Source organism: Saccostrea echinata, unplaced genomic scaffold, assembly GCF_033153115.1.
Source record: "Saccostrea echinata isolate AGI-Se365-2 ecotype Australia unplaced genomic scaffold, CSIRO_AGI_Sech_v1 ptg000029l, whole genome shotgun sequence".
Taxonomy (NCBI): Eukaryota; Metazoa; Mollusca; class Bivalvia; order Ostreida; family Ostreidae; genus Saccostrea; species Saccostrea echinata.
Window position 1 is genome coordinate 41,693,549 of NW_026889778.1, and position 18,799 is coordinate 41,712,347.

General features: G+C 33.8%; 1 protein-coding gene and 1 long non-coding RNA gene across 5 annotated transcripts; both read left to right on the forward strand.

Moving 5' to 3' along the window:
* Nucleotides 1-544: 544 nt before the first annotated feature.
* Nucleotides 545-6,058, forward strand: LOC133195957 (metabotropic glutamate receptor 3-like). The gene is made up of 3 exons (XM_061331943.1): nucleotides 545-601; nucleotides 2,007-3,559; nucleotides 5,745-6,058. Exons 2-3 carry the CDS (start codon nucleotides 2,215-2,217, stop codon nucleotides 6,011-6,013), a joined length of 1,614 nt encoding a protein of 537 aa, XP_061187927.1. The 5' UTR covers nucleotides 545-601; nucleotides 2,007-2,214; the 3' UTR covers nucleotides 6,014-6,058.
* A 1,109-nt stretch (nucleotides 6,059-7,167) lies between these two features.
* LOC133195959 (uncharacterized) lies at nucleotides 7,168-17,264 on the forward strand. 4 transcript variants are annotated; one of them, XR_009722254.1, is made up of 10 exons: nucleotides 7,168-9,433; nucleotides 9,651-9,791; nucleotides 11,275-11,465; nucleotides 12,363-12,497; nucleotides 12,923-13,019; nucleotides 13,933-14,010; nucleotides 15,553-15,593; nucleotides 15,703-15,783; nucleotides 15,998-16,149; nucleotides 16,265-17,264. It is a non-coding gene; the product is annotated as an uncharacterized LOC133195959 (long non-coding RNA). The 4 variants fall into 4 exon arrangements; XR_009722253.1 differs by having other exon boundaries at nucleotides 11,290-11,465; XR_009722255.1 differs by lacking the exon at nucleotides 13,933-14,010 and having other exon boundaries at nucleotides 11,290-11,465.
* Nucleotides 17,265-18,799: the final 1,535 nt, after the last annotated feature.

Here is an 18,799-nt window from a genome sequence, read left to right on the forward strand (position 1 = left end):
AAAGTAAGAATGTTTGAAATTCAGTGTGTTTTACAACAGCTGCTTAACATGTCGACAGATGAGTGACTATCATCATTCTATCTAATTTAATATTCCCACAATCTGAAGGATCTATCGAAATTTCATAGCGTAAATCTTATTAAATATTAGATATCAATATTATATCTAACAAGATCACTTTTCTTTAAAAAGTTTATCGTAAAGTTTTCCCATCTTTATGGATTAAACTTTAAATTGAAATGCAAATGATTTTAAAAAATATGTGATACATTCACCTATACACAAAAATATGTTTCACACACATACACAATTCTATTAAAACATAATACATGTATATCACACCTTCCTATACGATATCAATAGACCATTCTTGTAGCATCATACATTTACAAATCATTCCCTGATTGAGACGTGCATCTCATTGAAATCTCGCACATCAGTAATAATTAGCCGTTGTTTAGTGGCCTCTGAAAAGGAAACTTTCTTATCTCCTTGCCTCACTTATACGAAACCGCGTATCAGAGAGGACGTTGTATTATTTAAAAATGTGTTAAAACTGGATACCTTGTGTTGGAATCTGATAATTAAATCTGAAACTATTGTAAGTAGACAACATGGTCCTTTCCTATATTTCGATAAGTTTCTCTTTTTTCTTTAGAATTTTAAAGGAAAGAACATGTCGAATAATATTATTCTAATACATTACACATGCTTATTTCTTTTCAAGAAAATAATCGTATTCCAGTTTTCAGAATCAAAGTCCAGTAATCCAAAATAGCTTGTGCATATTTTTCAGCTGTGAAGTAATAAATAAAATGACACCACTAGATTAAATTAACCAATTAAAAGAATCCTACTTCTTTGCGTTTTTTTCCCAATCAATTCTGATTTCATGATTTTAAACCTACAAAAATAAAATCGTTTAACATATACTTATAAATTTCACGTACCGGTAACAGTGTACTGCAATCATGCAAAAATATGGAATACTCCAGGATCTTTCAGGATGTTTTGTTTGTTTACCCCGTGACAACACACATACAAAATACAATGTATATAAACATTTGTATAAAAAAAATCATTGAAAAGCAATATTATTTTATTAAATGATTGAATAATTCATATCTCTCTAATTGGCTGAGATCCAACGATGTAGAAAAAAAATACTATGTTGTATTCACCTGACCTTCCAGGATAAGATTAGGATTTATTTTCTCTATATTGCTCTAAAAATAGATCGAATTCAAAATTGATGCAAATAGGTTTGGAAAGTTATTTCATTTGCTATCGACTTCCACTTCAGGTGAACATAGCATTAGGGAATATATAATTTGGGGTGGGGGGTAGTTAGGGGGTGCAGGGGACCCTCCCCCAACACTTATTTCTGAACGTAAATTCTTAATTTTAATTTAGACTAAATATATTCATTGAAAGGCTGGTCCCCCACTAATGTACCTTAACCCCCCCCCCCTACCCCAAACCAAAAACAAAATTTTAAGTTAAGATTATTCTCTTTTCGTGGTGGCTAATCCAATTTTTTTAGCTGTCATTTTTCCCTGGTTATACCTCCCTTTTCAAAATCTATCTTATAAAGAAACCTAACATTATTTATTTTTCTCATAGCAACTAAAGTAGATTTTCCTTCAAAGTACAATATTCACATCACCCTTCTCGCTCGATGAATATTGTACTCCTCAGGTGACTAAATCATCGTATTGACCTTTAAAACAGCAATAATTGTATATTATATGAAATTTATCAAGCAAATCAAAGTTATTGTGAGATAATTTCTATATTTACTGATCGTTGTAGTAGATACTTTCAGAAAGCCCCTATGCATCAGTTTCATAAGACATCACAGAACGATTCGTTCGGCAGGTCTCGGGTTTTTTGGAGACTCCTTAGCAATTAGTTTATTTATCAACGTTTTCTTCCTTCGTATTAGGAGAATGTTTCCTATCTTACATGGCTTCTTATATACAACGGAATCCTTTTTTGATTTATAGGTCCTCTACATTATGAAGTGGGCCAAAATAACCCGAAGCAGCCTCGGCTAATGAGTAAAAGGATTACCAATAGAGAAAAACTGCACTACTGCAGGAATTGATTTACTCGCTCGCCAACAGTCCTGGGAGATGGTGGGCATTAGCGATATAAGTAATATCTTTACTTACCCGGAAAAATGGATACTGAGGTAGAATTTACTTCTGAAAAATGATGAGCTTGAATTTCCCTATGTGGACATTTGTGGTGGAAAAGATAATTGTGAAATTTTGTGTGCTTTTATTGCGAGTTCGTGCTGAGAATCAGGCATTATCGGCTTATATTCCAGGGGACATAATTATTGGTGGACTGTTTCCTATACACCAGAAGAGTTCCGGAGATCCGAGAGCATGTGGGGAAATTAATCTTGACCGAGGAGTTCAGAGATCAGAGGCAATGTTGCACACAATTGATAGTATAAACGAAAATCCTGGAATACTCCCGAATATTAAATTAGGCGCCAAAATCTACGACACATGCGCACGGGGAACATTTGCTTTAGAACGATCTTTAGAGTTTATTCGTGGATCCTTTACTTCTATAGATTCGTCCAACTTTTCCTGTGATGATGGCTCTAAAGCGAGGGCAAATGTGACGTATGAAAATATAGCTGGAGTTATAGGTGGATCGTACAGTAGCGTTTCGATTCAAGTAGCAAATCTTCTGAGACTCTTTAAGCTTCCACAAATTAGCTATGCCTCTACAAGCGCAGATTTGAGTGATAAAGCTAGGTATGACTATTTTTCACGAACAGTTCCACCCGATAATTTTCAAGCTCAAGCTATTATGGATATTGTAAAGTATTTCAAGTGGACTTACGTGTCCACAGTTGCATCAGAAGGAGGCTATGGTCAGTCTGGTATTGACGAATTCAAAGAAAAGGCAAGGGCACGAAATGTTTGCATTGCGGAATCTATAAAAATAATGTCCAATTCAAATTCATCAACGTTTGATGACGCTATTATGAAATTAAAAGCAAAAGAGAACGCTAGAATCGTGGTGCTGTTTTTGCGAATCGAGGACGTAACGAACTTACTGAACGCTGCGACACGAAAAGGAGTAGCCTCGAGGTTTATTTGGATAGCTAGTGACGCATGGGGTACACAAGAAAAACCTGTCCTGCAAAATGCCGAGGTTGCCGAAGGGGCATTGACGATTGAGTTGCAATCTACATTAATTCCTTCTTTTGATAAATATTTCATGTCTTTAACCCCTGCGAACAACAAAAGAAATCCTTGGTTTCCAGAATTCTGGGAAACTGTTCATAATTGCTCTTTTTCAGACGAAAATAAGGAGCAGTTTGATAGACCAAAGTGCAATGGAAGCGAAAGACTGTCTTCTGCAACATTTAAACAAGAAACAAAAGTGCAATTTATTCATGACGCGGTGTATGCTATTGCTTTAGCCATTGACGCAATGCTGAAGGCGACCTGTAAAACGGAAGACTTATGTGATGAAATGCGTCAAATTAATGGGAAGGTTTTGAGAGATTATATTCTCAATACAGCTTTTGACGGTGAGTAACAAAAGTGGCTCTAGAATAAGTAAAGGTAAGCTTTATTTTTCCATAATACAGTTCCTTACGATACGGAAGTTCAATGTCACTAATGCGACATCGCGACAGTCTTCATCCGAATTTTGCTGCTAGTCCTGTATGCCATCTAAAGCATATATCTCTTAAAGATAAAATAATATATCTCTTTCGAGATCTAATCGCGTTATATTCTACAAAATCAGTGTAGTGCGCTCGGCTTCACAATATGATAGAAAGTCTGTTAATTTCTAAAATGACTCCTTATTTGACATAGTAGGAAATGGGTTTTTCTGTTCTGTCGATTAGGTGATAATGAAACTTCCTGTTAAAATAGTTGGATGCACGATTTTTTTTTCTTATAGCTTGATGCTAGAAGCAAAAGCACGTTAATCTTGCAGGAAAGGGAAAAAAGTCTGATGACACACCCTTGACGTTTTCATATTTACGATAATGCTTTTATTCATAATGAGTTAAAATATTTAACTTCTTACCTTGGTCAATTAGAGGTCAGACAGTATAAGTACAGGTGCTAAAAGCTTCTAGTTCCGGTTGAATCAATAAAGAACACTTGTATTATAAATATATATATATGTACTGTTCCTTCGGGCAGGCAGGTTACAATTGTCTATTTTTTTAATAATGACTGCGCCTTTTCCTTATTTTTGTTTGTTCATTTGCTTATATTTTGTTCTGCCAATATGAAAATGTATCTTATAGGATCAACATCGTATCTATTAAGACCTTCTTGGCGTGTAAATGGAAACAAAATGGTAAAAAATGTAAAAAATGAATTTTTTATCACAATATACATATTTTTTCAGAGTTCTTATAACCGATGTCTTTCATTTTATTCTATATTTCTTTTTTTAAATTACCAAGCGCGATAAAAATGTTGACGTTTTACTACATGTATGGGCACACAAATAAGGTTAATAAAGTTATCTGCTTATCTGTAAATAATTTTCCAGAAATAAGGATTATTTCTTTGTACATAGATTGGATTTCATTTCTCCTGGTTTAAGTATAAAATTAATGTACACACTTCAAATATGACGATATGAACGTCAGATCTGCAATGGTAACTCTTCTGTGCCATTTTCCTTAGATTTTGCAATGTTTTATCTGCCCCCCAAAAACGTTCGCATTCTGATGTATTTGAAAGGATGTTTAACTCTTCCCTACTTACTAAATGAAAAGAAATTGAAAAAAATTATATTTGCAATGCATGTGAATAGATGGAATATGTACCGCTTGAAACGTCAACCATTTCAGATCAATAAACAAAGGAAATATCTTTCTTGCTTTTTAGTCCACATTCGCTGTACAATGATGATATATTGAAAGTGTAATCAAGGTCGTTTAGATAGGCAGCCAACTTCTACGACGTTTGTTATCGATTTCAATTGCAATAATTAACCAGGCGACTTCCACCTCACTTAGAGCTCCTCGGGTGGCTCGTGCCTCGCACACTAACCTCGGATGTGAACGGTGTTCTACCATTTTGCTGATCCAATTCGAAATTCCTTCAAATATTATCACTTTGAAATCCGAGTTACTTTGTGGCACGTCCAACTCTATGTTTCTGCTTTTAAAGAATACTAACATAAGTTTGTAATCAAAACCAATATACAAGAAGGAATTACACAAGTTAGAAAAACTTTTTTGGTGACCTTTATGCAGTGCGAATTATGAAATGAGTGAAAAGGCAAGTTCTGGCGGAGAAATTTATCGATTCGATGCATATTCATCCACCAATCACATCTGAGGTTTGTATGGAGCGCAGCGGAGTCAGCCGCGGATTGCCAATGCTTCCACCTACTATTCCCATAGGTACTTGGCTCTCAAGACCGACCCAAATGTCCAAAGCCTTTAATTTACTTAGATTTCTATCTCTCACTTCTGGCCAATTTGACCACGACTGTTATTTTCTAAAAATCGATTTTCCTATCCATTTCTTCTGATAAGGAAGTCATAAGTATTAGAAGCTAATATTAAAATTCTCATTATATTCTTTACATGTATGCTATGTTTTTCGACATTAAGGTGAGTAAATAGTTCCTATTTAGAAAAAAATATAATTAAGTGTGTTGCATTCATCAAATTATTAAATTCCAGAAGCAGTAATAATTCATGTATTTTATATAAATAAAGTTATTTTCTTTTTCAGACGGTTATGGTGCTGTTGTGAAATTTGATGAAAAGGGTGATGCAAGGGGAAGATACGACATCATGAATTTTCAATGGAATGAAATATCACAGTCCTACCAGTATTCCACCGTGGGAAGTTGGGCGGATGGATTGTCGCTAGAAACGGGCAAAATCATCTGGGCGGGACGAACTAAGGAGGCACCGTCATCGAGATGCACTTGTTTCGGTAATAACTTATTAACCCATAGTATAATAATAACACAATGTATCCAACTCCGAATTACATAGAGCCCCCCTCCCCTGAATCACGCTCATTTACACTTTCAAAGGAAATGCACTGGCAAACTGTTTATTACCATTCTCTTCTACGATAATTAATCTATGGCATGCTTGTTTCTAATTTCTCCGTAAACAGCGGTAATACTCTGATCGCCGAGCGGAAAAGTCGACTTACGCCATGAAATGTTATGTGCATGTTAACCACTGGCGGAAAAATATCGTACTGATCTGTTTATGGAAAATGAAACGTAAACAATATCTATTCATTCACTGTAATATTTAAACACTAGAATTGAAATTTTAAACCCACTCATTTTTAAATTTGCTCTTTGTGTGTGTTTTTTTTGTTTTGTTTTGTTTTGTTTTTTTTTTGTTTGTTTGTTTGTTTGTTTTTTTTGCAATGTCCATTTAAAATTCAATGTGATTTTATTTTTTGTTGAACTTTTATTGCTACCGCAAGAACGTTGTTTTCGGCGAGATACAATTTGCAAAGCATTATTGGTCCACTTACTGCGGAAAAAAATCATTTGGATCAATGTGCAAGGTCCGCAATGCGAGATGTAACGACAACGCCTGGGTGAAGAGAAAATTCGGACTTTGCACAATGACCTAAATGTATTTTGGTATTTTTGTACATTGATCCAAATGTTTTTCGGTATTTCTTTCGCTGCGCTCGCTATTATTCATATCATTATTGTTTTAGAATTAATATGCTGACGGTGCGACCGTTGGGTCGAGCGCAGATGTTTACTGATTTTAATCCAAATCTTCAAACCGCACGAGACATTTGGAACGTCTAGACTGTGATTTCACATGACGTCGTATGTTAGCTGCATTTCCAAACTATTTTAACAAAGTAATCTATCTGTATGCAATATCCATTAAATCAAGGGGAGTTTTTTTTGTGAATTTTTAGTTGTTTTTACCGCGAGAACGAAGTTAGCAGCGAAATCCACAAGCGTTGCACTCTGGGTCTTGAGGTATCTGCAGAAAATAAAAATTCATTTGGATCAATGTGCAAAGTCCGAATTTTCTCTTCGCCCAGGCGTTTTCGTTTCAGCTCTAATTGCGATCGGCACATCGCAACGCTCGCTGCGCTGGCTTTAATTATAACAATTAACATTATATATTTATAGACTATGTGCGAGGGGAAGTTGTTTTGTCAGAGCCAAGAACCAAGTTGTTTGTCTGAGGCGTGAGGCCGTTAGGCCAAAGACCAACAGTTTGGATCGAGGATCGACAAAACGCATTTTGCCCGAGAACACAGTCAATAAATCATTATGTGTTGCTATCCCTTCTTATTTACATACATGTATCTTATGCTGGCTTCCATGATGTAAGTTTTTTTTTTACCTGCACTGCGGTCCCACCAGCAGTGTGACGTAGCGGTCCAACATCTCGTCGACTGGTCCAATATCTCATTCTGCAGTCAAACATTGATTTTGTTTGACCGCTCAGTAAAACACTGGAAATGTTAGACTTTTTTTATTGTAGATGTATATAGGAAACACTGTTTAATGCTACGTTCCCAATGTATTGCGGTCTGTTACAAAAGCCACGATTGATCATTCGTAGCTGATAGCAGAGTTTTTATTGAAATTCGTTGCACTTTAATGCGGTATGGTCACGATGGATAAGTTTCATGTGACGCGATCTCTGACGATCTGACTACCCGTTCAGATAAGACGAATTACGTTTCAATAGGATTATCAAGATTTCGTTGAAAAAAGAACCTCGATCTGTTACAAATATGACGATCCGAGTCCCCGATTTGAAACGATCTTCTACGTTTAAATACGTACTCTTACGATATAATACGTTCATCACGCCCCGTTGCGCTACTTTGCGATAGAACAACACGTTAATTGCCATGTCTTTCACGATCAGAAGTTGAGGTTAATAACAACGTGGTGTTTGCAGTGCTACTATGTTCATTGCTATCGAAGAAGAGGAAGAAGAAGAAGAGAAACAGATAGACCATGTACAACCCCATCAAATAAGGGTTAAAAGAGCTGATTGAACGGGTTCATGTTCAGCAGGAGATGGGATCGCTCGCCTTTTTCTCTTTTTGCCCCTGTTTCCCTTGGGTGGCATCTTCAAAATATTTTGCAAAACTGATATCTTGTTCCGATCGGTGAATGAAACGCGTTAAATTTTGTCCGTTATTTAAGTGAGTTTAAGAACTCGTAAGATAGCGTAATCGTCCGTGACAAAGCGTTAGCACTTGTATCTAATCGCGTTTACTCTCATCTGTCCCTTTTAAATCGTATCTGATCGGAAATAATTCGTGTCAACTCGTGAGTAGTAGGACCACGCAAAGTGTCACAGACAGTGACTGAACGTAAGACATCCAAGGTCGATCCGGATGATCACAATATGAAAGCCAGATTAGATGCGCTTACTTACGATGCAGTTGAGGTTAGTTACGATGCAATACGGTCTGATGCGATGATAACGACAGTCAAAAAAATTTCACGATCAACACGATAGCCACGAGTGAACACAAGATTTGTTACGGTTTGATACGATCACTACGATTTGTCCACTTTTGAATCCCCGATTTCAATCGTGGCGCCAATCGTGATAGTGGGAACGTAGCATAAAGGTTTAACAAATACATGTTTATACATGTACATATATGGGACGAGGCCAGATATCTGGATATAAACCGGTGTTGATTAATTAGTACACCCTCATCACTTTCGCCGTTTTATATCGCACAGTGCGCTTTACAAAGGTCATTGTTTTAGACTTACAATGGAAAAGGTAAGTGTAAACATTTGTTTTGCTTTATTTTAAGAATCATGTGGTTAGTTAAACTGGTTAAGGGGGTTAGGGTGATGAGGGGGTTATTTCATTTTCTATAGCTTATTTTATGATTTGCAAATGCATCAGTATTTATACATAAGCCCATAAATACAACAATAAATTAACACTTTTGCATTTGATATTCATATAAATTTAAAGGAATCTTATACTCTATAGGCCCATAGGAAGTAATTTCAGAAGGGGAGGGGGTCACAAACATTTTCAGTTGGGGTATGCGCTGCCAAGCAGAAAAAGGTTATCAGGGGGCACATGTGTAGTATTTTCTATAGTTGTTATATGTTGACAAAATTACTTGGAAGGGGGCAAAACCCCCATCCCAACCCCGGGTTTATCATGTTCATATGGTCATTAGATATATTGAAAAAAAAGGGGGGGTCATGGAATGTCTTCCCACTGTTCATGAATGATTCAATCACAAGCTCAATTCATCAACCATCCTACATATATATACCAGAATCATTAAATAATGTTGATCGAATTAAATGCTTATCCAATCATCTGCGTTTGCCTATCTGCTTTTGCAATAGGTGTATGGTTTAACTTAACTGGGAAATATGGGAACACATCTTGATAAATAAAGGGACAGCTGTTCTACAAGCAGTAAGTTTTTATTTCAAGCATTCCAATATAATGCAGTTTTAGGTTCAGAGAGGGGATCGAGGATTATTTAAAATAAGTGTTAAATTAATACCACAATAAAGGGTTACATTCCAATATAGTTTATTTATCAATTGCTAGAAAAGAAAATTTTTATTTAATAATTAATGCTTGCACTTATTTTCATAAAAGATTATCTTTATCATTTTCAATGTTTTAGCAAAAGAGAACAGAATTTACATCAGAACATGTGAAAATGCTGGAAGAGGCCTATGAACAGGGCATGAGGAAAGGAAAAGTCTGGTTAAGTGGTCGTCAGGAATTGGCAGTGAAAATAAATTTTACAGAAGTTCAAGTAAAGGTATTTTCTTTATCCATTTAATTTGTTTTTAAATTAATAATCATGATACATGTATGAAATTTCCTCAGATTGATTAAAAAATCTAGGTTCATCCATATTGTTTATAAAAGAAGTAAATAGCATTAAACGACTTTTTACATGTGTAGCTTACCTAAGCCAAAGCCAAAGGCTTGAGTGTGATTTTCTGATCGAAATTTCTCTGTAGGCTGTTGTGTTTATTGTCATTGTTGTCATAAACTTCTCACAATTGCACTTTCTTCTCAAGAACCACTGGACCAATTTCAACGAAACTTGCCAAAAAGTATCCTTAAGTGAAGGTTAAGTTTGTTTAAATGAATTCGAAGGACCACGCCCTCTTCTAGAGGGGATATATAATTAATAAATAGTTAAAGTTTTGTTTTGTGTGATTATTTCAAAATCATTTCATCTGGAATCACTGTGCCACAAAAGATAAAACTTAACTTCCGAGAAAGTCTAGATTCATATTTGTTCAACTCATGGTCTCCTGGATGTTGGATAGGGGTGGCTGCCCATGGGCCACAATAGTGCAGATTCAAATGTGTTTAAATCATGGTCCCGGGGTACAGTGGGAAAGTTTAACTTTAAAATTGGAATACATGTATATAAAACAATATTCTAAAATCTTTTTAAGAACAGCAGGACAATGATAAGTGATATTAAGCTGCAATATTTAAATTCTCAGGTAGTGCAGATTCAAGCTAGTTAAAATTATTCCACCCTGGAGTAGGATGGTGCTACATATAGGGAATCAAAGTTAAATTTTGGAATTTTTACAAGGAAAATTGTTTTAAAATCATCTTCTCAAGAAAGATAGAGCAAGTTTCGTAATGTATCTGTAAAGAAAAAGGAATGTTTTCAATACAGATCAGGCCCTGTATGCAAGTGTAAGAAATTAAAACTCAAACTTTCTGAATCGTTGAAATTCCATGCAGTAAGAATTTCTCATATATCCTCCCAAATTCTAATAATGAAGCCATGAACTTATGCATTTTCCAGCATTTTCTTTAAAAAGTTGCAGAGGACATCAATTTCCTGTGGAATTTTCTTTCAGATAATATAGAGCACATGTATCGCCCACAAAGATTTTGAGAAATTTGATTTTTCAAAGGATTTTACGCAACATATGAAAATAAAAGTTGGCGACTGCTGTGGACGACACTACACTGTATTTTCTGAGGGAAAATAACCACAGGAATGAGTTATTTTGAGGCTTTTTCTGCTTACATCTTAAATTAATGACGTCATATTTCTGGAATGGTCCACTTATTGCCATATTTTTTCATGATTTATCCGATTCATATACACAACTCATATTTAAACCAATTTCGACATTTTTTGAAAACATGAAATGTTTAGGGCCTTTACAAATGACATACATGTATCTCATCTTAGAAATGAAGTTTCTTTGATTTAGTAAGAAAATTATTTAAGATTACATGTATATTCCATTGTTGTTGAGAAGTACACAAATGTGCAGATCATCCTGGCTTCAATCCATCAGTATGGAAAATAGTGCGGGAGGCTGATTTGAGAGGAGAAAGAAAGATGGCGAGAAATATGGCAGAAGAGGGAGGTACATGTAATGGTGTAGCAGATGAGTGGTTCAGCCAATAGAAGACCATAAGAACCCTCTTGAAGCAACTGGAATGGACTGTAAATAATATAGACTTTAGTATTTATATATATATTTTTAAAGAAATAAGATTGTTTGACCATTTTTCATGTTAACGTAACCTATCTAAGGATGCATCTTCAGTGTGGAATCATCATTGTTTATAAAAAAAACTAATATTCATAAATTAACCCTTACTCTCCAATTAATTAACATATCCAAAAAAAAAGAAATCTGTCAAAAAATAATACAATGAATCTTCAGGAAATATAACATCATTATAGGTCCCAAAATCCAGTTTGGTTTTGGTTGTTTATAAACATTGACTCCCTCCTCCAATTAAAATGATTCACTGTTTTAATTGTCTAATTAAAGTTTGTTTTATCACAAATAATGTAAACAGATTAATAAGCATTACCAAATATTATACTTGTATTCATAAATGCAAGTATGTAATTAGGTAAGCATTATTTGGGTATAAAATCACCAAAAAAGCCTAGTTCTTTCTTTCCTTTTAAAATGGCCAGCAATTGTGATATTTTATATAAAAAACGTGCAAGTATCAAGCAGCACCAAAATTCTTATAATAAGTGTATTTCAAGATGGCTAAAAGAAATGAATAATTTTTTTCTTGATGCAAGAACTCTTTACTTCCATATACTTCTTATTGGAAATAAGCCCTTATATACACACGTACCTAATTTTTCTTCAATATTGATAAATTATTATGTAAACTGTCATATTGTCAATTAAATCAAATAATTACCACATTCTGTTTTAAGGAATTTGTTTTCTATTATCCATTCTTTTAATTCTTTAAAATGAAAGTTAAGAGTATCAGGATTTTGCAGTCCTGGGACAAAAAAACCCCTTTTTTTTTAACTTTCTGGGAGGTCTTCTTGGAAACTAATTTAATGGCAATTGATTTATATTTGTAGAGTAAGCAATTTTAAAGTATGGGTTTGCCAAATTTTACCGTAGTAATACTGCCGACGGTGTTGGAATAGGGAGAGGTCGAGAATTTCTTGATCGTGAGGGTATACAATCAAATTTTAGCCGATTTTGTATTCAAGGTAAGTAAGCCTTTGTATTCACATTGCTAAATTTGTCAATTGTTTTAATGATCCAAAATAAAGTTTATAAAAGCATAAAATTTTTATATCAAATTTTCTAGTTATGGTTAAAATAGTGTTTTAAGTCAAGTTTATTTCTTTGATTGTAAACAGCAAACTTTCATGTAACTTTGTGTTCCTGTACTTTATGACCCACTTGTTTTTTTTTCCCATATCGAAGATCAAAGAATTTTTTTCCTGTCTGAAAATCAGTCTTTTCTTACACAATCTTTAAACTTCAAAAATTTAATAGCTTTTGTAACAAAGACATTTGACAATGTTTTAGAACATCCAGAATATATAAAAGCTTTTTAATTTTTCTTTATCAAAATCTTAACTCACCTATTTTTATGAAAAAAAGTTACAATATCCTCAAATTTAAATAGACCTGGATCAGGAGACAATTTGGAAGAACATTCTATAAATAAGTGTGTAGAAGGAAAATCCAATTGTGATTAAGTTCAGTCACATAAAAGAAATCAGGTAAATGACTTCAATTCTTCTGATTTGAATCATTTATTATAGTTTAATTGGTATATTTGAACCATGGCTATCAGCCTTGCATGGTAGATCATTGGTTATATTACCTTACTAGTGATCCAGCGGTCCCATATGATTCTTGAAAACGTGTGCAGCCCATAGACGTCAATGTAAAATTCAAGGTGTAATTAATTGGACAATAATAAAAATTTTGTACATTCCTTATTTTTAGCTAATAACACCTTCAAAATGCCACCTTGATTAAAAATATCAGACCATTCATTTATTAGGTTAAAAGTACGATCGTTATACATTGAATACCTTAAATTAACAGTTAAAATGCATGTTCTCTGTTGTTAAATGATTTTTAACAGTATGTAAGAATTAGTTGAATTATTAAAAGGCACTGAGTTGTTCGATTGAAATTCTTATATTTTTTTCAGCATAATCATTACATTAGATTGACTTGGTAACTCAATTAGGTACATTTATACATTTAAGGGTATGACACCTGGCATGTTTCATCCACATATGTGGTATGTTATGTCTATTTATCCCCTTGCAACAAAGTTGGAGGAGGGGATATAGTAATTCATCTGTGAGTGAGAAAGTGGGTGAGTGAGTTTGTGGATGAGAGAAGTTATAATTTATATTGTGACTGATGGGCTTTCTTGTGATGTTCGGCTATGTGATACCCTTGTAACTTACTTATTATTCATTATTTGTTTGAAAACCTTCTATTAAATGTCTCTCTGACTCTTTTATTAGAAATGACCAGTTTCAGGGCATTTGTGTAAATCAAACATTTTTGTACATTCGATAATAAATGTATTTACTTTTATTCGTAATGAAATGAGAATCACAAAATAAAGATTTATCATAGGTTTTGCTTATTATAATCTATATTTCATGACAGAATATTATACTCCTAAGAAGTCAGAAGTCAATGAGTTGCGAAAGACAGTTCAAGTTCATATGAATGAATTATACATAGGTAAATTGCATTGGTCTACTTTAGGTTCTCTCAAAGAAAACATCTCTACTTTAAAAGGGCAGTTTGCAGTTGTTCTGTAGAAAGACTGTTCCCTTAATAGGGGAAATAATAATATATTCTCCTCCAGGAACATTAGGACAATGGAAGTTTAAACTTGGCACACGGTAGCCTTTGACTTGATGGCTCTGTAATATCTTAAAAAATTATAAGTAGGTAAGGTACATTGCGTATGCCCTTAAACAAACCTGCAATATTTAAACATACAAGTGAAATAAAGATCAAGGGACTCAAAAGTTTGACTTAAGTCTATTCTCAGTTTATGATCTTGGTGCCAAGAGTTTCTAAGACTCTGTTTCAGAATTGTAAAGCTTATTATGTAGAGATTGCAGATCTAGAGGAATATACTTGTTGCAAGGGATTCTGGCCAGAGGGTTATGTCCTTAAACTACTTCCTGGTACTCTTTGACTTATTTGCGGCTGCTTGAAATCAATGAAATATAATTTCTTGAATTCACAGAGTTTATACACGGAAATTCTCAAATATGCTTGTTTTCATTATTATGCCCCCATGGAAGGAAATTGAAGGTGGTAGTGGGGGGGGGGGTGCAAAACAGGATCTGGAAGGGATACCCTTCCATCTGAGCCTTGTATTAAGCTCAACTGAGCCGAAGGCTCAAGTGAGTTATTCTGATCGAAATTTGTCTGTTGTCTGTCTGTCGTCTTTGTTGTCATTGTAAAATTCACATTTTCATCTTCTTCTCAAGAACCACTGGGCCAATTTCAACCAAACTTGCCACAAAGTATCCTTAGGGAAAAGGGGATTCCAGTTTTTTTTTTCAAATGAAGGGCTACAATTTGAACTGAAGTATATACCATCATTTAAAACTGATATCAAATAGAAAAAAATGGATAAAAATATGTTTCTTTACTTCCAGTCCGTTTTGTATTATTATTATAATATTTATTATGAATATTTAAGTGAAACCTTAAGTTAGTCAGAAGATGAGAGGATTCGCAAAGTAAAAATTAATCCATTGATAGAAGTAATCAAACTTTAGTGTTCTATCTTTTTTGCCTTGCTGTTACGTGTGTACCTTGCAAGCTTTGTAAAAAGAGCAACAAGAAAGGGGGAATGACATTTTGTTTTTCATACCACATTATTCAACTGCAGCCAGTTTAATGACAGATTGAATTTCCATTATGATGACAATTGATATGGCCATTGCAATAACTATCCATAATCTAAAATCGGCCAAATGATGGAAATTCTTGTTCTTGAATTATTCTTGAATTAAATTCATTATGTGGAAACTAATTATTAAATTATCATATACAAAATACGTAATTGCAACGAAAAAAAATTACTCTCTTGATCTACAATGATTACTGTTTTGTGAGCTTTTTTGACTATTATTCATATTTGTAGCATAATGCAAATTTGATGATGGATATTAATGATGTGAATAGCGTACAGTTGTTAAATGAGAGATTATATATATTTACTAGGTGAGTTTTTCAAAATGATGCTATATTTTTATACAGAACCTATAGATTGAAAGTATATTAAAGATTTGCAAATTGGAGTGAGTATCTTTCTTAGAAGAATTTATGAATTTAACTTAACTTTTGAAATTTGTGCTACGTAAGTATCACAACCCGTCATAAAAATCCATCTAAATTGTACCCTTCCAGGAACACTTTGTGCCATTACCAGAGACGGACAAGGAGCCAGAGTGGGTCCATGTGCAAACTCTCACAAAAGATCAAATATTTGTATGCTTTTTCTTGAATCGATGGTATAAAGTCTTAATTCTGTTAATGCAATTAAATATGAATATTACATGCACTCCGTCATGTTGTTGGCTGGAAAATTCTTAATATCCTTGTCATTTTTTCTGAAATTTAATTATCTAGTTTGTACATGTTTTGTCCGTACTCTCTTCCCAGGTATAAAATGTTAATAATTATGTAAATGTTCATTAAATAGGGTCTCCAGTATGTGACATTTGAAAGGGAAAAACAGCCACAGCCAAGCTTTGTGGTTATCAGTAACGTAACGGGGCTGAGGTTGTCCAGATCAGTCGTTCATTGTTCCTTTCTAAGCGCGATTTCAATGCCAGAGAGAGGCTACGCAGTGAGGTATATTTTATATGATTTTTCGCAAACTCCTCTTGCTTCATACTTTATGTATGTATATAAATTATTAAATTAAATATGTGAACTTGTAAATAACTTTTTATTTTCTGACATGTAGATTTCCCCGTATCCAACAGATGAGGAATTACAACTAAATCTAATGACTCGTATTAACTGGGATTCCTATAAGGATATAGTTCTTCAACAGTTTGTAAATGACAAATTCAGACCTAGACCAGCAACACAGACCAATGAGATTTAAGCTTACAAAATCTTATGTGGCAAAGTCTGTGTATTCATAATTTATGTGGCACGTACATACATGTAGAATTTTGAATGTGATCATTTGATATTGCAAGTAAAATTGTAACTGGATAGTACTTGTTGTAGATTTTAAGGAAGCTCTAAGCACCGCACACTAAAGAGTTCTACTTGTAGGGTAGTTTTATGCTGTTAGAGTAATCTGCCCTTAGAAGTAAGATAGAAAAAAAAATGGTTATTTACAATTAATTACACAATTTGTAAAAAATTAAAATATTCTCAGCATTATATTAGACCAAGATTAAGTAATTGAATTCATTGTTTCCATTAATTTTCCCAATGTAAGTAAACAACCGTGATTTCTGTTCATGAATTGTCCATTGAATTTGAACATTTTTCCTGCAGAAATAAGGCGGATATCCTATGTTGAAAATGAACTATTAGTAAATAGTTTCAATATGCATACCTTTATAATGGCTTTATATGACATATTTTTGTTCAAGTCTAAAAAGCACTTTTTGTTAGTGTTTAGAGCTTCCTTAACTTCTAAGAGTTGGCTTGCAAACCTCAATGGAACAGATTTAATCCGACCCAGACTGCCAGACACACTGTGAACAGTTTGATTTTGATCTCCATATAATATTTTTAGTCGAGTTTCTTGATCTGTTGTCATGGAATTTCATTAATGCAATTGTGAAGTGTGAGACTTGTTTTGCTAACAGACAAAAATAAATGCACCACCCAGCGACGAATTACACACATATAATTACTTGATTTACCAATTAACCATATAGATCGTTAAGCATTCACCTTTGTTACATGTACGAATGAAAATTAAAATTTATGATTACTGATAATTTATTTTTCTACTAAAGAACAAGTGAAGCAGCGGTGAACAAAGATATTCTCTTACTAAATATTTTTGTCCATATAAAACATTAGCACACATATCTCCACAGGGTTGTTCGGGATATGTTGTTTCTCGCCCGGAACGATTTGATCGAGCCGTCTGTAACTGTATATTTCCCGGCACTGATGAAATTACCAGGATTAGATACAATTCCCATATGTCCACTGTTCCCTTCCCTTCCAAATGCGATGATGTCACCCTTTTTCATATTTTTTTCCGATACTGTTCTGTAACATCCGTTTCTCAGAACATATCTAGAACTTGGGTTGGCCCATTCATTTGCACCAATTGGCGTGTGTCCCCACCATCTAATTAATTAAAATACATCAGATTCAATACAAAGTTTACATAACACAAGAAAAATATTTTTTTACGATTAATTTAATAATATTTTATTATAAATTTGATTTCAAGTATGTTATAATCTTTTTAATAATTTAAAAGTACTTAGTTCTTGGTTTTACCGTCTTTTCACCGGGCGGGCTCCAGCTTCTAGAAGTACATCATAAACGAAAAGATTGCACTTCCACTTTTCTTTGTAATCATTGTCGCCTCTCCAGTTATTTTGTAGAGCCCACGTACTCAAACCAATTTTACTATCTGCAGTTTTCCATATTGCCTCAGGTAATTTTTTTCGGCTATTCCACTGTATGAAATTTGAAGTAAAAGTATTGTTAGTTTTTGATGGAATAGGAAATTACATCCTGCAGTTCATATATAGACATGTTGCAAATTATAACTAGGGAGATGTTACAAAATTCAAATTGTTACATATACATTTCTTTATTTGTATATTTATTTATTTATCTTTTTTGCGAACGAAAAGATACTAATGAAATATTTGTGGAATAAGTCGGTTTATCCAGTTGTTGAGAAAGCTGAAAATTAAGGAAAAGAATATGACCAATTTTATTCTGTCTAGTGATATGGTTATTATCATTTTAGGTGCACAATTCACAAAAATTAATGAATATGCTTGTGCAATAATTCAATTGCTCCTTCTAATTGGTCCCCCCATGCACACATCACACACACCCTCACACACAAGATGAACATTTCTTTAACTTATTCAACTCTTAGTCCCCATCCCTCACTGATCTCCATTTTTCTTTTCTTTTTTCCCATCTTCCGAGGTTCGGTTAAAATACTAGGCATGTTATGTTACTATATATATGAATAACTCATACACCGGTGTATTTTACTGTATTCCATTACACTAGTGACAAAACATGGTAGGTGTGAATATCTTTATAATTGCATATTGCCTTAAGCATATGATATTGTTTTACTCACCCATGACCAGCTTCCATTGAAGAAAAGCCCAAAAATGAAAATACGAAGGAAAAGTCGGCTTAACATTACTCACAATATAAAAAAAAACACTTCAAGTTTTTTTTCTCTTCCTTAAGTTATAGAAACCTGACAAAAATAAAAATAATAAGTTCAATGTAGTGTTTGTAGTAAAGTGATCAAGACTGAGTC

Bases quoted from the DNA above. Each gene is read 5' to 3' on its own strand.
- LOC133195957 (XM_061331943.1), top strand. From the start codon at position 2,215: ATGATGAGCTTGAATTTCCCTATGTGGACATTTGTGGTGGAAAAGATA. The intron at 3,560-5,744 runs GTGAGTAACAAA...TTTCTTTTTCAG, and splicing joins TCTCAATACAGCTTTTGACG to ACGGTTATGGTGCTGTTGTG.